Below are 20,680 nucleotides of genomic sequence, written 5' to 3' on the forward strand. Positions count from 1 at the left end.
AGCAAACTGAAGGCAGGTGGGCTGAGTTGAACTTCCCAGATATTTTATTTGACCCGCACACTATTTTTAGAAAATTTTGAATTAGTTGCCAACACAAACTGTAGGGACAGAAAACAGATCAGTGGTTGCCAGGGGCTGGGGAAGGAGGGAGAAGTTAAATTCACAGGGGCAGGGGTGATGGTGATATAACTATATGCAGTTGTTAAAACTCACAGAATTGTACACTAAAAAGAGTGAATTTTACTGTATGCAAACTTATTCGTCAATAAAACTGGGTCTTAGGGATGAATTCCCAGGCAATCTGGGTTTCTGACCTTGGATACGGCCAGCACTGGGCCCTCTCTCTTCCTTGTGGTTCTAGCTGCTGGCCGGCTGGTGCTCTGACACCACTCAATGCTCTGTGTTTCCAGAGCAGCAGCATTTGAGACCATTTTCTACCCCTGGGTCCTGCAGCAACCGCTGCTGAATGTCTGAAGTTAGGGGGAAAAAAAATTTTTTTTTTTTTTAAAGGAGAATAGGTACAAAATAGGAGGTTGAGAAGAGGCAAAGCAGTGAAGTGAGACATGAGAAAAAAAGAGGACTTGATTTTATTTTCTGCTCCCAAGGAGCCCTGGCAGAGCTGGAGGAGTAGACAGCTAGGGGAGTGTGAACCAGGGTGGACAGCCCCAGAGCTTTGGGACAGGTAGGTACGTGCCATTTTCTAGGGTGGGTTTCCTAATTCTTTCAGGCTAGGAGGTCTTGGGTCACTTAACTAGATACAAAACCTGCTTCGCTGGCAAAAGCAGGCACCCATGAAGCAGTCTCTTGCTCTTTATCCCCAAAAGGGTAATATGCAAGGTGGAGGTGGGACACTGCAGTTGGGAGGAACACAGACTGAAGAGTATCTGTTGCCTCCAGCAATCCTGACAAGTCCTCCCCCACCCCCAACCCCGTTTCCCTGGGATGCTCTTCCAGACGTTGGCGCACCAATCATCTCCAGACTCTTCATGCCTGGGGGGCTGTGGTCTCCAGTGAGGGCAGTAAGAGAACATCTCCACGTTCAGTGTAAGGATCTCTGCTAATCACTCCACTCCGGGATGCTCGGTGAGTCCTGCCGTCCTCATCCTTTGAGGCATTACTGGTCTCTGAAGCATCTTATCTGACCAGCCTGAATTCACTGCATTCCCCATCCATCCATCTGTCCATCAACCCATCCTTCAACCCCAAAAATATGTACTGAGACTTGATATATGCCCGGTATCATCCTAGATGTGGGACTACAGGAGTGAACATGACAAAAATTCTGTCCTTAAGGGTTTACATTCTAGTAGGGGAGTGGAGCAGACAGTAAAGAAGTGAAACTTATGTTGGATTGCGATACTTGCTCTGGTGAAAAGCAAAGCTGCCGAGGATATAGGTGGGGGGAGGGGGGAGGTGTGCAATTTAAAACAGGTCGTGAGGGAAGGATTCTTGCAGTTATCTGGGACAAGTATGTCCTAAGCAGAGAGAACAGGAAATTCCGGCCTCGTCCAGAGCCTGCTGCATCTGCTCTGCCTGCTGGCCTGCACGGTCTGCCGTCTGCACCTCGCTCTGCCTGACCTGCCACCCATACTCCTGTGAGCAAAACTGAGGCCACTCTCCAGCCATCACATCTGTGTCATACCCCTGGGGCTCATGCTGATGTGGCATCCCTGAGAAGCCCTGCACAATGGCAGCGTGAGGGCATCTGGTTCTGCTAAGTATCCAGGGCCTGTTGGGAGTTTATCCGAGCAGGGTGGGAGAGCAGATACTGTGGCTTAAATTCAGCCGACAACATGTGACGTAAGGTCAAGGGCCAAGGAAAGGGGAAAAGAACAGCTGGGAGAGAGAGAGGCTGCTGTACCCAGTTATATCAGAATAAAGATCGCCAGGAAAGGGGCTGCAGTAGATCTTCCTTGTTTGTTTGTTTTCCTTGAAAGTGGTCTCATGGGAACCTCTACTGGAAGAAACTATTAAAGACAAAACAAAGGTATAGAACTGAGATTGATTCTGAAGCCTGATTAACAGTAGAGGAGTACCCGCAGTGGTCCAGGAAAAAAGCACGATTTCAGTACCTGCAAAAAGCCTGGACTGGGCAAAGCTGAGGGCAGGCTCTGAGCAGCAGGGAGACAGAACAGGAGGGAAGCAGGGAGTCTCATTCCATGCTTCAGCTCTCTTTGCTGCTGCCTGTGTGACAAAGGTCTAAAGGCAATATGTTATTACGCGTAACAACTGAAGCCCAGCTATGGCTTGGAAATTCCTGAACTACTGTGGAAATTCTCTCCTTTGAATCATGACTCTTTTGATTGCATTTGGAATTCTGTTTGAAGGAGGTTGAAAAGACGAGTACAGTGAATCCGAATCTCTTGAAGGTGCCGGATATTCTGAAACAGTGGTGCTCAGAAAAAAGCAGAATGCTTACAGAATGCTGTAATTCTGCTGACTCTCAAAGAACATCTTCTTGTAGTGAAAGTTAGCCACCTCTTCCACAAGTCTCCCCTTTGTGGGGAAGTTAATAACAAATTCCGGCTATTCAACAGTAAGGTTAGAGATGAAACACACTAGATAAATCATTAAGTGCGACGGTTCTTCACAAATTAGCTACCTTGAAACCAACCCAATGATGAATAGCTCAGAAGTCTGCATTTGGCGCAGTTTTAAAAACACCTGAGCTCATAAAATGTGGTATGTTTAATACTATAAAATAACTCAAACATAGGAATTGGCTATAAATATCTTCCCTGCAAAGAATGTCTTTGCTCAACAGACTATAAAATAAGTATCTGGAATAGTTTTACAGTTAAAACTGAGAATCAGGGAGGAAAAGTGACTTGCTTGAGCCCAAGGTGCTAGAGAGAACAGAGTCCAGGTTTCGGAAAGTACAGCCTCTTACGCTTCCTGTGTGATCAACATCATTCCAGAAAAGGGGCATCACTTGGCTTGGCTGAGAATAACCTAGATATATCAGTCACTGCAACACGATTTTATCTGTGCTTTTTGATCACAGCATAGGAGGCTCAAGACTGAATCCAAAGGACTAGAAAACCTAACGAAATTAACAATACTTAGAGAAGTCGTTATGTGGATCTCAAGGGAACGCAGCTGGGATAGCTGTTGGTGAAGCAAACAGCTGCTTCTCAAACAAACACCAGCTTCTCTTATAATCAGTAAGTGCAAAACTTCACGGAGAGAGCCCTCCTCAAGCCTGAAAACTTGTTTTTCTTATCAGAAAAAAACCATGACAAGGGGAGAAAGGAGGACCCACAGGATATCTGGTATGAAAATATTCCTTCATAAGTAACTAGTAGGTTGGAATTGTGACAGAAGGGAGATCCCAGCATGTGTGTGTATGGACTGCTTATACCTTTGAGAGCAGAAATTTAATGACTATTCACTGAAGGCAACTCAAACTTGGGAAATAATAACGTTGCAATTTTGAGATTCATATTTTATTTACAAGCAAATGAAGAATATTCCCTGTAACCATTAATTTGGGGGGAGAAGAGCAATATAAAGAAGTAGTTGCTGGCTCCACAGTGACGTGTGAAAGGAGTCCATGCCACTGTTTCTTTAAATGATTTTGTTATTAAAAAAACCGAAACAAAACGCACAATTTCTTCATGTTGCATATGTGAAAGAATTCCAAATAAAAATGACTTTTCAAAGCTCTGCAGTCTCTCGTCAAATGTGTCACTTGGTTTGGTGACAGCCCCTGCTCCCCAAGAGCTACAGCCTCTGAGCAGAAGACTTAATACTCATCAAGAGTATCTGCTCGAGGGATAGACAGGCCTCGATCCTTCAGGGCCTGGACTTTCAACTTCTCAGCTTCCAGCTTGGTCTGCTGTTCCACCCTCTGTTCTTCTAGGATTTCTTCAATAGACACTTGCTGGAGGGGTGTGTCACTCTCCTTTTCTAAGTCCTACAAAACAAGCAGGTTTGGAAAACTTCACCTGATAACCAAGAATAGAAAATATCATAGATCTAAAGGCAAACCAGTTCCTAAATGGATTCCTATATCCAGCTTGGGTTATTTTTTGTACTTGAGATAGGGCAGAAATATCCTATGGACAGATAAATTTGACAAAGAAATGGCTGGCAATGCTCCTATAGAACACATGTGAGTGTGGTTTAACGGGAATCAGTATCGGCATGTATAACAAAGCTTTCGTGTATCCAAAGTAAAGTCCTACATTAGACAAGTACTCCTTCTCTTAAAAAAAAAAAAAAATTAGGGCTGCTTACAGTTATTTCCCCAGCCCCAGGGAATCCAAGAAAGAAGGTACTGAGGTCAAGATGGCTTAAAATAAATTTTGTATTTATACATGATCAAAGTCAGCCTAATTTCTGGGGGTTTGTGCTCAGTAAGAAGGTAGAGAACACTGATTCAAAGTAGCACCACCACCTGCCCCCCCCACCCCCCAGGCCACAGCCGGTCCTGGCTCCTTCCCGGGCCAAAGGCAATAAACTGTCCCTCTGCCGCATTAACCAGGAGTTGTTACATTATAACACAGGACTTCTTCCCCCTTCATGGCAACAAGTCTTCTAGAGAAAACCTCAGCAGACCAGTTAGGTTACTATACCATTTTGGCCCCAATGTATTTCTCGCAAATATTGGCTACTTTTCCCACTTAATATGGCATAATATGCTTAATATTTTTATTTTTGAACACCTTCTAAACATCTGATAACCAATTTTATAATGCAGAACCTTGCTATAAAATTATCTATCTACAGGGCTTCCCTGGTGGCGCAGTGGTTGAGAGTCCGCCTGCCGATGCAGGGGACACGGGTTCGTGCCCCGGTCCGGGAAGATCCCACATGTCGCGGAGCGGCTGGGCCCGTGAGCCATGGCCACTGAGCCTGCGCATCTGGAGCCTGTGCTCCGCAACGGGAGAGGCCACAACAGTGAGAGGCCCGCGTACCGCAAAACAACAACAAAAACACACAAAAAAACAAAACAAAACAAAAAAATTATCTATCTACAGACTCAGTTCACTCTCCTTAAGATGAGTATACAGGTGTCACTCTGTGTTTTAGTAACATGGAAAGCCTATACCGACAGGGCATTCTTATTTCTCATCCTCCTCTCTGACTTTTAAATTATAAAATTCTGGGAAGGCATCAACACATACACAAACTCTCCAGACGTTCCAGCCGACCACTGGATACTTATCTTCAGATGCTGCTAAGGCCTCGGGACCCGCAGGCAGTGACACAGCAGATGGAGGACTCTCACCAGAAAGGTTAGAATGAAAGCCACATAAATTACATAAGCAAGCCCTGCCCTGGGTCAAAAGTTAACTGCATCCAGCAAAATATATATTATCAAGTGTAATCTTCCCTCACAACCCATGGGCAGCAGGAGGGAAGATAATGTTCTTGGCTTAGTGTACTACTTCTTGGGCTTTTCAATATTATGTGCTGAGCTCTTCATGTGGTTATGATAATGCTGTTTCCTAACAATCAGCTTATTACTTAAGGCTGTGTGTCTCATCATCCTTGAGGTAGAATCCAGGGACTCTGCAAACAACTGAATGTTTACAGAATCCAAATGGCTTCTAGGTTTGAGTTTTCCTAGAATTGGTTCATAACGTCTTCAAACTGACTACCGATTCATAGAACTATGTAAGCATTTCCTGAACCATATTTCTTTAGTGGTACCACTATAAGAATTCTGCAGCATCCAAACCATAACATACAAAAAAAAGAGCACTTTTCTCCTCAAAAGGGCTCCCAGGAAACAATGAAGCTTCAAGAATAAACACAAGTTCACTTCTCTTCACATACATCTACACAGGGGCATGTTTGTGCCAATGTAACTGGCACAGAAAGCATGGATGTGGTGTTTACTACTGTACAACTGAAGCACAGTATGCGTGGATATTTTAACTTAAATCTTTCCCCCCACAGCAAAGTAATACATTTCCTCTTTAAAACAAAGAGGTGACAATTCCCGCTGCTTAAACATACACTGAAACCAAAAATATCAACCACAACTATATTTTTAAAATTAGAAAAAGTTATTTCATAGCAATACTTGGACAGTATCGATTAGTTGTTTCTAGCTGTTAACGACATGAGGTCTCTGAACGAACATGACCCTGGCAAAATTACTTCCTTACTTTGTCAAATGGTCTACCATTAAAAACAGCTACGGACCAAACTACTTCACTCCAAAGACTCCTGTAAACGTGATTTAAGATGTGGCTAGGGATTGGGAAACTTTACTGAAAACTTTAAAGATAAAATCAAGCAAACACCAAGGTTTGATTTTCCTGGAAAACCCAATAATCAGAAGCATGAGGATCGAGTCAAAGGTATTAAATAAAGTACTTTTCTTTTAAAGTAAATGTGTCTCATGTAAAATGTGAAATCAAGTTTTATTTTCTTTAAAAATGTCTGAGTACTTCTAATATATATTTTGGGCGAAGAGTTTTCTAATAGTTCACATACACAGACATATAGACCTACAGTAACACCACTTTAGAGGATTTAATTTTTCACCTGCCAGCTGGCTTTCCTGACAACAGATAACAGGTACCTCTCCTCCTTGGCTGGGAGCTAAGTATGCAAGTGGAGTTGAGCCCATCCTCGGAAAGTTAACAGAAAGGCTGTTTCTGCAGCCATTCTTTCCCCTCCCCGCTTTAAAAAACATAGATATCGCACTGTATATGCAGTGTGTCTTTCCCCCAAACACCACTAATAACCTTTATGTCATGAAAAACCATTTGTAAACAATTGTTTAAATGACTGCAAAATATTCCAGTGTTAACAAGCCACATTTCATTGAATTATTCTTCTCCTGTTAGATATCAAGCTTCAATTTTCTGCTATTAGAGATACAATAACAACATACTAACGAACACATTTGTGTGGGACAGTATTTACATATATATATTTTTATATATATATATCTATGGCTGCTCCGTGTGGCTTGTGGGATCTTAGTTCCCCGACCAGGGATTGAACCCGGGCCCTTGGCAGTGAGATCGGGAGTACTAACCACTGGACTGCCAGGGAATTCCCATGTAGGACAGTATTTTTTATGGTATCAGGTAAAAATCAATGGTATTTTGCTGCTAATGGGATCAAAATCTTTAAAATGCCAGGAGGCACTGAAACAAAGTTAATTGCTCTCTGTAGCTTTCCTTTTACAATGTAGCTTTCCTAAGCTAATTGGGTGGTTTCCCTTGAGAAGCTGGGTGAAGGTGGAAAATATATTTTTTCCTTCTTGAAAAGACAAAAAAGAAACCTAACTGGCATGATTATCAAGAGCCATAGCAGCTTAACAGTTTTCACTTACTATTTCTCCTAGTAGGACCACATTTTCTCCTCTGACCACAAAAATCCCTCGAGGAATATCACCGTATTTTTTGCCCACATGAATACGCTCCACAGTCTGATGTAGCACTAAGTTAGCTATAAGTGTACAGGGAAGAAACAAAGATATTTAGTTCAAATTACTTTATAGGTAAAGGTCCATTACTCAATTAGTCAGTTATTTTGAGTAGAAAAGATTTAGCTGTACATGACTTTCAAACTTTCTAGTTCTGGAAAAAGCTAAAATTTCAAACAATCTCTTCCTATTACATTGAGACAAACCACTTAGGAGACTTTTAAACAACTGCAAACTGAGAGAGTATTTGGGATTATGTTGCACTAATAAGGAGGATGGTGGAAATAAATGAAGAAAATTAAATTCCTTATGAGTTAGTTGCTAATATCAACATGGCTATAAGAAAATATAAATGACAGGGCACTTGGAAAACTCTAAAGCCCAAACAACTGCAGAAATTAAAACTCTGGGTTTATTTGGAAGGAAAACGTTTTTCTATGTTGCGTGGGTATGTGTGTGTGATGATTTACCGAAGATTTAACTTTGTTTCAGTACTTAGGATTCATTTAACCCAATGTAGGTACTCATGGATTACGATATAACGGTAACCTATTTTTTCCCTCGGTCAGATAACCATAATCTGGTAATGTGAGAGTAAAGCCACTATTTACCACTTTTCCCTCATGTAGTCTGATGAATTTGACTTAAGGTTTAGAACCACAATCTGTGAAGAATAATTCATTTTCCTCTTCCAATTGGTGCTGTTTGTCTTACGTGAAGAAATGCGGTATCTGTGCTCTTATCGTCTATAATTCTTACATGTGTTTCAATTATGTTGTTTTTCCTCAGGCCCAAAGCCACTGACCTATGCAGATGTCCAGCAAATGCTGATATGAACTGAGAAGTTCCTTAAGACAGAAGCAAATATAAGGTCTCTTTAGAAAAATGCAGGAGGCAAAACCAAGACCAAGACCTTGAGTCTAATGTATCCCAAGGTATAAAATCCTGAGCTTAATGTTGGGGGTCCCTAAAAAGCTTCAGCAAAGGCCTCTGACCCACTTTTCATTGGACAGGGAGGGATTACCTTCAGGGCAGGAACTGCTTTGAAGAGTAGTCGCACCCAAGCCAATGTACAAATGAGCAGCTTTTTCAGTGGACTGAGTTTATTTCTATCATCTGGCTCCCTCTAATGGGGAAAATAAAAAATAGTCCAAAACACTGTCAGCGCATGTTCTAGTGAAAACCAGTTTTAGAAATACAAGCTTGTAAACACAAGCTTTTGAACCACCTAATTGTAATTTAGAAAACGATGTAATGATTCAAACCAATATTCTATTATGCCAGACACGTGAAAAAAGTTGCAGACAAACTTCGATATGAAACAACACAAAAATACAGTGGGCAGCTCTTATTATCCAGAGTACAGGAGAAGTCCGTGACTAATACGTACCAAATTGATCAATGCTTCTTAAAAAGCCTATAAGCGTCCTTCCATCTCGAAGCAGGACCAAGTGCTTTTCTGGGGAGAGGAAAAAAGATCTTTAAAAAATGCACTGTTGGGACTTGCCTGGTGGTGCAGTGGTTAAGAATCCGCCTGCCAGTGCAGGGGACACGGGTTCTAGCCCTGGTCCAGGAAGATCCCACATGCCGCGGAGCAACTAAGCCCGTACGCCACAACTACTGAGCCTGTGCTCTAGAGCCCGCGAGCCACAACTACTGAAGCCCATGTGCCTACAGCTCGTGCTCTGCAACAAGAGAAGCCACTGCAATGAGAAGTCCATTAGCCTGTGAGTTTACAGGGTAACAACAAAAACAAAGTTCATAGCAGATTAAGCTCTACTACTTCTTCCAGTGTATTTAAGGCAGAGTTCACTGAGGAATTAGAGGGATGACCCCGGCAGCACGGTGTTTAGATGAGAAGACTGGTGATGGAAGAATCTGAGGAGGCGGCAGAGTGGGGAAGGACTGGGCACGTAGTCAGGGGGCCTGACCGACTGGTTCTAGATGCTGATGCTTGACAGTTAAACCCTCTCAGTGTCATGTCAGTTTCCATACCTGCAAATTTGGAAATTGAATCTAGGTGATCTTTATGATCTTAATTCAAGAATTATTTTCCCCTCAACCGAGATGGAGAGCTGCTATTTCAAACTCTGGAATCAGGGAAGGTTTTAAATAAAAAAAATACCTCAGACATGGAGAATGAGGACACTGATAATAAAACTAGAGCAAAAGTTCAATAAAATTTATGGAGAGCTATGTGCTGTTCTGGGGCCTAGATATAGAGTAGAGCAGGGGTCCCCAACCCCTGGGCTGTGGACTGTTGTCCGAGGCCCGTTAGGAACCGGGGCCGCACAGCAGGTGAGAGGTGGGCAAGTGAGCGAAGCTGCATCTGCCGCTCCCCATGGCTCCCCACAGCTCGCATTGCCGCCTGAGCTGTCCCCCGCCCCGCCACCCAGTCCGTGGAAAAACTGTCTTCCGTGAGACCGGTCCCTGGCGCCAAAAAGGTTAGGGACCGCTGCGGTACAGAATAACATTTAGAGTCACCAACCTTATGGAACTTATATTCCTGGTGGAGAAAGTCAAACAAATTTTTAAAAATGCCCTATAGCGCGTAGTCTAGCGGAATAATAAACAAGATAGCAGAATGAGAAAAAGAGGGGAAGAAGCTACTGAAGAGAGGGTGGCTAGGGAAAAGCTCTCTGAAGAGGTGACCCTGAGCTGACACTGAAGAATGATAGTCAGCCCGTCACTAGAATAGGTAGCCAAAGTCATTCATTTGTTCCTTAATGCCACAGATAAAGTACTTTCTAGATGCAGAACAGAGGAACAAGACAGTGATTCTTTCCTGAAGGAATTTATAGGCTTTCTGGGTCTATAATTAAGCACCACAAGAGAGCAAATCTTAATTATGTGAGACTGAGAGAAACTGTATCTAGCTGGAGCAGGTATCTGAGTTGGACATTTTTGGCCATAGGAAGAGTGACAGGGAAAGGGAAGAGGAGGGAAATCTGTAATTGAGGCAGAAGAAAAAAGAGCTATGTATCCAAATGTCTGGCGAAAAGTTGAGGGTGTGAAGGGAAATAACAGGAGATGAAGTCAGAGAAGTCCTGGGAGCAGAGGCTGAGTCTGGATGTGACTTCACAGGGAACAAGAAAACTCTGAAGATTAAACTGGCAGAAAAGAGAGAACGGTTTTGAGGCTAGACCCAGAGTCTGAGACATGAAGAAGAGACCTGAACCAGGGGAGAGATGGGAAGGGACAGGATGGGAGGACCAAGACACTGCAGTTATAAGGGATGGGATTTGTCAGCCAAGTGTGTTTGTATATGTGGGTATGTGTGAGAGAGTGGGGTGCTGAAGAGATGAGTTAAAGAAGATGTAGGAATTCTGAGTCATCATGTCAGGGAGGACCATTTACCAAGAGCTGGGAGTAAAAGAAGCAAGCTCAGTGGAAGGTGATTAGCTGTAGTGATTCTGAAGTGGTATCAGGACACCTATGTAGAAATGTCAACTGGCAACTGGAGATGTAAGACTGGCCAAAGAAATCAGGATCGCAGCAGGTTTTGAATAAGTCCTCCTAGAGATTTAAAGAAAGAAGCAAGCCAAAGATGGGACCTAAGTGTCCATCTATTTTAGGGAACAATAACGGTTGCAGAGGTAAGAAAATCAAGTACCAGTGTTGGAGAAATCAAGAAAATGAAGAATCCCGTGGTAACGTTATCACAGTGTTGCAGAGGAGACGGAAGAGCTCGGAGAAGTGCATCAGAAGGTGTCTTTAAGACTGCAGTTTCAGTAGTGTGTTGACAAAAGAAATCAGATTGCAGGGGTAATAGAGGTAGGTGGTCTATTGCAGGTGGTCAGGAAGTAGAGTTAAAATGGGAGACTACTCAAGAGGTTTGGGGGTAAAGATGTGAAAAAAGGGATAGGAATTTGATGGTGAAACACAACTGAGAAAAAATTCGACAGACAAGAACATACATGAAGGGGAGGATTCAGAGCGGGAGCGAGAGAGGATATGAGAGCAACAGGATATTAATGGAAGAAGGTTCCAGAAGCAGTGGAAGGAAAGAGAAATAAGACACAAACTGAAAGGGAGGAATACTTCCTATTCAAATGAGAGGATGGGTGAAAATACAGAAAGACTGAGGAGAGGAGAGTGTCTGAATGTCACAGTGAAGAGTGCATATGAAATGGTTTCAAATCTTTCAGTAAAGGAGGAGCTTGGAATCTGCACAAAAGGGGTTAGAGGCTTGAGAAAAGCAATTATTTTTAGTAGAATGGCAGGATGTGTTAGGGGCCTCAAATAATTCAGATACATAACAAGAGAGGTGAGGGCAAAAGGGCATCCTCAGATAACTAAGACTGAGGATTACATCACCCATTACAGACAGGCTTGTACAGTGGTTATTCATACATGACTTTGGTCCAACCTACATTTCCCTTCAATAGCAAAATCACTAATTTGGATCTAAAAAGTGATTTCAAACGACAGGAAGAGAACTTAATCATAAACTCACTCTTTAATTTACATACATAGTAACTGTTGAGATTCCTGTAACTTGTTTGGAACTGTGTGTAAACCGTTTTGCAGCAATTACAAGTTAATGAGACAGATCACACGATTGAGACTTTAAAAATGTTTAAGGAATAATTCACAGATGAGAGTTTGGAAAAAGGAAAGACAACTGTACAGAAGTGAGCTCCTCTTCAGGACAGTGACTAGGAATAAGGGAGCTCTTAATAAATGCGAGAGAAAACTGTCTAACAGAAGAAAAAAGTAAGTTTGAAGTGAGTGACTCAAGTCTTTCTGGAAAAAGCAATACGTGGTCCGGCAGTGGTCTCCATTACCATAACCCTGAAGTCTAAATACCCTCAACGGTAAAAGATTGCAAACGGCCACACAGCATAAATCCTATGTTTAGTGCTAATTAAGTCCAACTGCTGTTGTATTACTCTTTTCGTTTCTTGAAGAATCCTTTCTCTAAGAATTCTCATTCATCCACCAGTAACCACCTGGTACTTCGAAATGCCGCAGGTGGGAGATGATGCACCGGGGAGGCGGCCAACTTTCACACTTGGGCCTCAGCAGCCGCATCCCTGAAAAGCAGAAGTGAATTCTACAGCTTGCCCGGGGGTCGGTGAAGGCTGCGAGAGACAGGATACAGGGAGCAGGCTAGGAGGTGGGCAAACGGTGTGTCCCGTGGCTCCTGCATCCTGTGGAAGATGCTAACGCCGGACGTCCAGAACCTTACTAAAAACACACCGCCCCCAGCCCAGACTCATTCTATGAGCTCCCTCCTAAGAGGCACCCTCCTGGGAAGAAGGGTCTCACCCCAGACTTCACTCGGAGACGAACTACTCACTGTCGATGTCCTCGATGAGGCTGGCGGTGCCGGGCATATAGTTCATTTTGAGTTGAGATAAGGCTGCAATGTATAGTGGCGGTGGGCCAGCGCGTCCAACACGTCCTTCCTCCTATCGCAGTCGCCGCCTCGGCGGGACCGGGACAGGAATCCGGACCCGGACCAACTCCTCGCCCCGGCTTTCAGTAGCCGGGGCCTGCCGGAAACGCCACCATATTACCCCCACCCACTTCCGGCATCACGTGCCCGTCCTCAAGAAGAGGCGGGGCCGTAGCGCGGTCCTGGGATATGCTTTCCGCAACCCTGATAAGAGGGGAAGAGGAATCTAGATTGGATAGACAGTGGGGAAAAGTGTTCTCCCTTTTAAAGGAACACGGTGCCGCCCCTCGCTTTCCTGCTTCCCAGACCCCAGAGCCACGGACCTCCGTCCTTCCTCTCTCAGGACGCGGAAGCTGAGGGGGCGGGACCCGGCCTGGGATTGGCTGTTGCCGGCCGACCACCCCTTCCCTGCGGTCCAGTCGCGCTCCCCCGCAGGCGCCTGCGCAATGGGCCGGCCTTGGGGGGCGGGAAGCGCCCGGGGGCAGTGGAGCCGATGTCGGCCTTGAGGCGCTCGGGCTACGGCCCCAGTGACGGTCCGTCTTATGGGCGCTACTACGGGCCTGGGGGTGGAGATGTGCCCGTGCACCCACCTCCGCCCATATATCCTCCCCGCCCCGAACCCCCCCAGCCTCCCATTTCCTGGCGAGTGCGCGGGGGCGGCCCGGCTGAGACCACCTGGACGGGAGAAGGCGGAGGAGGCGATGGCTACTATCCCTCTGGAGGCGCCTGGTCGGAGCCGGGTCGGGCTGGAGGAGGCCACCAGGTAAGCTTTGCGCCATCTGTCCCAGGGGGGTCCGACAGGGTAGTCTTTGGGGGGTGAGGGCCATTGGGATTGATACACCTCCAAGAGTTTGTAATGAATCGTGTTCCCTGTGTTTTCCTTAGGGGGTCTTTGGAGAGACAGAGACTAAGATCGCGGGTGGGGGGGTGGTTTGCTTGTGTTCTCTTTGCCCCTCGTCTTCTGCTTCAACCATAATAAATGTCTTACCATGAAAGGAGGAAAGAAGATCCTGCGCTGACCTGCGAAGCTGAGTAGCAGGCTGCGAATCTCTTGCCTGGGGACGAGGTTGGGCTGGTGTGGCCCGGCTCTTGCTTTTCGAGTCCTAACAATTTTTCCTGCGTGGCTCGTCAGGTCGGCTCTCCCCGAGGAGAGAGGTGGCTGCAGCCTCCTCCGTCACTCAGCAACCCCTCCCGCTGGGAAGGAACGTGAGGGAAGGAGAGGGAACTGGGCATTTAGCCCTTTGCCCCTAAAGCTCTGCCCCGCATTGGATCACGGATAATCAGTGTAGGAAAGCACCTTTACTTGGATTGTTTTATTTCATCTTAACGGTGACTGCAACGTGTCATCACAGCGTTCCTACTTTACGGTGAAAGAACTGCTGGCTGTGAAAGGTTAACTCGCTTACTCAGTATATTCGGACCTTTAAAATTTTATTCTGTGTCGTCGTGCCAGAAATATACTTCTGTTTTGTTAATGCAATATTCTTCGTAGAGAATTATCGTTATACGGTGGGGGCATACGTCTCCTTTGCTTCGGGAATTATAACATCCTCATTGGTTGAAAATGTGATAATGAAATTTCTAAACATTGCTGGTGGGAATGTAAAATGGTTCAATGGTTTTGGCAGTTGCTCAAAACGTTAAGCATACTGCTAGGATATTACTCAGCAAGTCTGCTCCCAGGTATACACCCAAGAGAACTGAAAACACGTCCACATGAAAACTTGCACACGCATGTCCATAGCAGCGTTATTCATCATAGCCAAAAAGGGAAATATCCCAAATGCTCATCAACTGAAGAACTGATAAAATATGGTATATTCATACAATGAAATTGTTTAGCCATAGAAGGGAATGAAGTACTGAGACATTCTACAAATGGATGCACCTTGAAAATATGCTACATGAACGAAGACAGTCACAAAGGCCAAATACTGTATGATTCCATTTATATGAAATGTCCAGAATAGGCAAATCTGTAGAGACAAAGATTTGTCATTGCCAGGGGCTGGGGGCCTGGGGACATTGGGGAAGATAGATAAAAGGTATGGGGTTTCCTTTGGGGAAGATGAAAATATTCTGGAATTAGTGATGATGATGATTGCACAACTCTGAATATACTAAAGACCATTGAATTGTACACTTTAAAAGGTGGGTTTTATGGTATATCTTTAAAAATTGTATGAGTAAAAACATGTAGTGAGAGGTTAATTGTGAAGAAAGGTCCATAATTTCTGTCTAAATGTGGAATAAGTAGCCGTGGGACTTCAGCCCCATGACAGAGTAGAAAGATGAAATGCTTAGCGTATGGGTAGGCAAACTAGACCGAGGCTCACTTGAAGGGAAAGGGGAAGGACTGCTGAACTGACGACTGTCCGGGCTTGCTATGTCATCAAAACAAAAGTGTGTTTTCAGGTTAAGGTTAGAGAAGTTAAGATCTTAACATTGTGCAGGGAGTTGTCAGGTATTGGTTGAGTACAGGTGTGCACACAGGGTGGGTGATGGTGCTGGAGGGATTGGGTTTAAAGCTGGAATGTGTAATGGGCATTTGTAAACCATTTCAAGAGTCTGTCTTTCAGGGTGACGTTTCTGAAACTTGAAAAGTGTTGGATGATAGGTTTTTTTACATTTTAAATATTTATTTATTTATTTATTTGGCTGCATCGGGTTTTAGTTGCAGCACGTGGGATCTTTAGTTGCGGCATGGGGGATCTCGTTCCCTGACAAGGGATCGAAATCCGGCCCCCTGCATTGGGAGCGCAGAGTCTTAGCCACTGGACCACCAGGGAAGTCCCTGGATGATAATTTCTTATGCAGCAATAGGAAACTAATAAAAAAGATAAACATGTTGTCACACGTGTTGCAAATTTTTTTTCTAAATTCGTTATCTTTTGACTTTATTGTGGTTTTTGCCATGTAAATTTTACATATTTATATAATAAAACATGTCAGACTTAAAAAAAAAGGTATAGCAGCCTTTTAAAACCTTACTCTTGGAACTCCCTGATGGTCCAGGGCTAAGACTCCACGCTCCCAATGCAGGGACCTGGGTTCAATCCCTGGTCAGGGAACTAGATCCCATGTGCTGCAACTAAAAGCTCCCACGTGCTGCAACTAAGACCTGGCACATCCAAATAAATAAATATTAAAAAAAAAAAATAAAACCTTACTCCTTAAAAAGTGTGGGCCGTGGACCAGAAGCTTCAGTGTCACTTGGGGGTTTGTTAGAAATGCAAAATCTCTCCTGCTCCAGACTTACTGCTGCTGCAGTTTAATGAGATCCTTAGGTGATTCATATGCACGTTCATGTTTGAGAAGCATTGCTCGGCAGAATTGAATGTATTGAGATGATGTTGCACTGAACCACTACAAAGGCTTGACTTTATATTAACCTATTTAAATATTGCAGGGGAAAAAACGGAGAACCTCTCCCTGTGTTCTTTCTTTTCTTACCTTGTTAGCTATACTTGCAGCACTGCAGTTTGATTCCTACACTAGCAGCATACGCATCACCTAGGAGCTTGTTGGAAATGCTGTATCTCAGGCTCTGCCCCAGACCTGCCGAATCAGAATGTGCATTTTAACCAGATCCCTGGGGGATTTACGTGTTCCCCCAGAACGGGTCATCTGAGAGAGTGCTGAGATGCAAGCTGGAAGCTGCAGTCTCTTCTAACCTAAGCTCGGAAGTGATCCACCATCACTTCTGCCGTATACTACTGGTCGTGGAGACCAGCCCCAGTACAGTGTGGGAGGCCACTTCACATGCGTGTGAATGCAGGAGGCAGGGGTCTTTGGGAGCCATCTTGGAGGACAGCTACAGTGGGAGGGTTTGGGGAGACAGCTTAGTTAGGCTCCCAATTAGGTCAGAAAAGAAACAAAAAGGGCATGTGTTTCAACAATGCCTGAATGTAGACAGGTTTATTTTCAACATTTTATTATAAAAATTCTCAAACATCTAGAAAAGTTGAAATTGTATGTGAAAACCAATATATCCACCACCTAGATTCTATGGTTAGCACTTATTATGTTTATCACATGTATCTATCTTATTTTTTGGATGTGTTTCAAAACAAGTTACATAGGGGACTTCCCTGGTGGTGCAGTGGTTAGGAATCCACCTGCCAATGCAGGGGACACGGGTTTGATCCCGGGTCCGGGAAGATCCCACATGCCGCAGAGCAACTAAGCCTGTACACCGCAACTACTGAGCACACGTGCCTAGAGCCCATGCTCTGCAACAAGAGAAGCCACTGCAATGAGAAGCCTGGGCACCACAACGAAAAGTAGCCCCCGCTCGCTGCAACTAGAGAAAGCCTGTGTGCAGCAGCGAAGACCCAACACAGCCAAAAATAAATAAATAAATAAATAAAAAAAAATAATTGAAAAACATATTTTAAAAAACCAAGTTACATAGATTCGAAAGACATTTTCTTTTTTCTTTTTTGTTTTAAATTTATTTGGCTGCACCAGGTCTTGGTTGTGGCAGGTGGGCTCCTTAGTTGCAGCTCGCCAGCTCCTTAGTTGCAGCATGTGAGCTCCTTAGTTGTGGCATGCGAACTCTTAGTTGCAGCATGCATGTGGGATCTAGTTCCCTGACCAGAGATTGAACCCTGGCCCCCTGAATTGCGAGTGCAGAGTCTTACCCACTGCGCCACCAGAGAAGTCCCTCAAAAAATTTTCAAAGGTGTGTATCAACTGCAAGTGAGGGTTGCAGGAGAAACAGAAGGTAATTCTGAATTTTTAGTATTTCATAGGATTAAAGATTTCATAGGAATGACAAAGAAGAGGAACAGGTTTTTATGGGAAGATATGTATGGTTTAGTTTTTTATATATATAAATTTATTTATTTATTTTATTTTTGGCTGCGTTGGGTGTTTGTTGCTGCACGCGGGCTTTCTCTAGTTGTGGTGAGCGGTGGCTACTCTTCGTTGCGGTGCACAAGCTTCTCATTGCGGTGGCTTCTCTTGTTGCGGAGCACGGGCTCTAGGCACGTGGGCTTCAGTAGTTGTGGCACATGGGCTCAGTAGTTGTGGCTCACGGGCTCTAGAGCACAGGCTCAGTAGTTGTGGCGCAAGGGCTTAGCTGCTCCGCGGCATGTAGGATCTTCCTGGAGCAGGGCTCGAACCCGTGTCTCCTGCATTGACAGGCGGATTCTTAACCACTGCGCCACCAGCGAAGCCCTGGTTTAGTTTTGTACCAAAAGAACTAGTGATTGGTTAATAGAGGAGCTTAAAAAAAAATACAAAGACTTGCCAAGTGTTTATGTACTGCCTTTATTTCATTTCTGCTGAAAGCCAGTTAGTGACGGTGGTTACTGAGAGCCAAGCTCTTGATGCAATGTATGTGATTGATTAGAGAGACGTCTGTGATTTTCTGTTTTTGTTTTGTGGTTTTTTGATGTCCAATTTTAGAGTCTGTGGTGTTGAGGAGTTGTTGTCTGGGAACAAAACAATAGATGTGGGGCTCAGGAGGGAGACAGGGCTTGGAGACAGTGATTTGAGAGTCATCAAATGGAAGCATACGTGAATTACCGAACCAGGTTATGCTGCCATTGGAGAGCTTTGAGATCTAGGATGGGTGAGAGAGAGAGAGGACCCAGAAGACACTGAGCGAGAATACTTGGATAGAAGGAAAATCAGAACGTCATGTGATACAGACCAAGCGAGGCCACAGTTATTTTGCAGGTGAGTGATATGAGGACCGGAGAGAAGCAGTTGGATTGGCAATTAAAGAGGTATCATTGATTTTAGTGGTGGGAGTTTAAAACAGTATTTAAGTAATGAATGGGGGGTTTGGATGGCAAGAGAAGTGGTGTAAACTGTTAGTAAATGAGAAGGTGGTCACTTGACTGGGAACCAGGATTGAAGGAAGAATTTTTAGGATGAGGTGGCTTGAGGATGTTTGTAAGCAGAAATCAACAGTAACAAAATAATAGTGGGGGACTTTAACACCCCACTTAACACCAATAGATCATCCATACAGAAAATAAATAAGGAAACACAAGCTTTGAATGACACAATAGACCAGATAGACTTAATTGATGAGAGTAAGCTAGTAGATTGAGAAAAAGGATACTAACAAAAGGATGGAATATGGCTTGGGGAGAAGTGGATTAAGAAGTGAGGAAGAGCTGAGAAACCCCTTCCACAGCTAGAGGGGGAGAAAGGAAGCTTTGAGTTGTAGGAGAGGGGCATTGGAGGAGTTCCTGGCTCTTGATGTCCTTGTTGATGAAGAACGAGGCTAGGTCATCTGAGGGTAAAGGAACTGGGATGGGATACACTGGGAGCTTGATATGGTAAATGTTGAAGCAGGTGCTGGGGGAAAGGAGGCACTGTAGGGAAGCACGGAAGAGACCCAAATGAGGTTAAAGCTGAGAAATTTGTGATGATGGACAGTACAGGAGCGTAAAGTGTTTTTTAGTGATTTTGGAATATATCGCTATAAAAATAATTTGTCATGTATTTTTCTAATAATTTTTTTTGTCTAATTCTTACAAAACATATAAACAAACTTGTAAATGGATATTTGGTAGTACCAGCACTACTGACATTCCTCTACTGTTAGATTTGCTTGGGCTGGGGTTATTTTTTGGAGGCATGGTGGCAAGTGACTTTGTAAACCATACATCCACTTCATAAATGGGACTAGATAGTTCTATGATAAACATGAAAGGTGTTGACTCCAGCCTTCACCTGAGATATAGGTATTTCTTCTCAAAAGAGAAGAAAGTAAATAAATTTATTATGTCCTTGCATAATTTTAATCACATTTCCTTTGTCATAAAAACTTTAATTCACATTATTCCCACTTGTGAAAACCTTTTATCATATTTGTTTAGTTTACATCATCACCTTTGTCTAGTTTCAGACAGCACATAAAATGTTTGGAGAGACTTTGGCACATGATAAAATTGGCAATTTGGTCTATAGAACAGCTGTCAACTTCAGCCAGCTTCCTGTGAAACCAAACGCTATTTCATAGAATTAGTGTCATGTTAAAAGGGCCTTGAGCTGCAGACTTTGATTGTTACTGGGGATATTTTTAGATTTGTTCCATTTTGTCCAAAAGGGGAAAAAAAAAGCAAAGGCAGTCTTTTTAATTAAGACTTAATAAAATTAATAATTTTTACTGCTTCATTGAGGACATTCTTTTTTATATAAAAATTATGATATATTTACATATTGTTAATTTTACCATTTTTAAGGTGTAGTTCTGTGAGTTTTGACAAACGCATATGGTTATGTAACCAGTACCACAATCAAGGTATAAATATTTATCCATCTTTTAAAAAAAGGACACTCCTAGGGCTTCCCTGGTGGCGCAGTGGTTGAGAGTCCGCCTGCCGATTCAGGGGACGTGGGTTCGTGCCCCGGTCCGGGAAGATCCCACATGCCGCGGAGCGGCTGGGCCCGCGAGCCATGGCCGCTGAGCCTGCGCGTCCGGAGCCTGTGCTCCGCAGCAGGAGAGACCACAACAGTGAGAGGCCCGCGTACCGTAAAAAAAAAAAAAAAAAAAAGGACTCCTAGGATAAGATGGAAGATTTAATTTTTATTCACCTCTAAACCCCATTAAAATTACAGAAAGGGAACTGTGTTTCTTACTGTTTTTTAAAGTATTTTATGAACTCATTTGCATAACATATATGTATTTATGTGTACACATACATATATTAAGTATTTTGAATGTGTCTCAATCAGTTGCTGTCATTCTTTTATTGCTTAAATGATCCCATATGATGCCAATGGGAGCCCCCTCTTCTTGGCTTCTAAGTCCTTTTGACATGACCCATTGATTTTTGACAGCTTCTTTGATTTCTGGTACAAGATATGCCAGGCTTATTGTATAGTCTGGCCCAGATGTTATAATCAGCCATTCTTTTAAGAAA

At 43.7% G+C, this 20,680-nt stretch overlaps 2 protein-coding genes across 3 annotated transcripts in view; one reads left to right on the forward strand and one right to left on the reverse strand.

Moving 5' to 3' along the window:
* Positions 1-480: 480 nt before the first annotated feature.
* On the reverse strand, positions 481-13,147 carry LSM1 (LSM1 homolog, mRNA degradation associated). Its single transcript, XM_030833315.2, has 4 exons — positions 12,696-13,147; positions 8,784-8,852; positions 7,301-7,416; positions 481-3,916 (listed from the first exon to the last, which is right to left on the reverse strand). Exons 1-4 carry the CDS (start codon positions 12,739-12,741, stop codon positions 3,746-3,748), a joined length of 402 nt encoding a protein of 133 aa, XP_030689175.1. The 5' UTR covers positions 12,742-13,147; the 3' UTR covers positions 481-3,745.
* Positions 13,148-13,232: 85 nt separating this feature from the next.
* BAG4 (BAG cochaperone 4) overlaps positions 13,233-20,680 on the forward strand; it is a 34,714-nt gene continuing 27,266 nt past the window's right edge. For both annotated transcript variants that reach the window (XM_030833289.2, XM_030833300.3), the window contains exon 1: positions 13,233-13,557. In XM_030833289.2, the coding sequence (XP_030689149.1) occupies positions 13,288-13,557 (270 nt within the window). In that variant the 5' untranslated portion in view covers positions 13,233-13,287. The remainder of the gene's footprint in view (positions 13,558-20,680) is intronic.

Source organism: Globicephala melas, chromosome 21 (genome assembly GCF_963455315.2).
Source record: "Globicephala melas chromosome 21, mGloMel1.2, whole genome shotgun sequence".
NCBI classification, from domain to species: Eukaryota; Metazoa; Chordata; class Mammalia; order Artiodactyla; family Delphinidae; genus Globicephala; species Globicephala melas.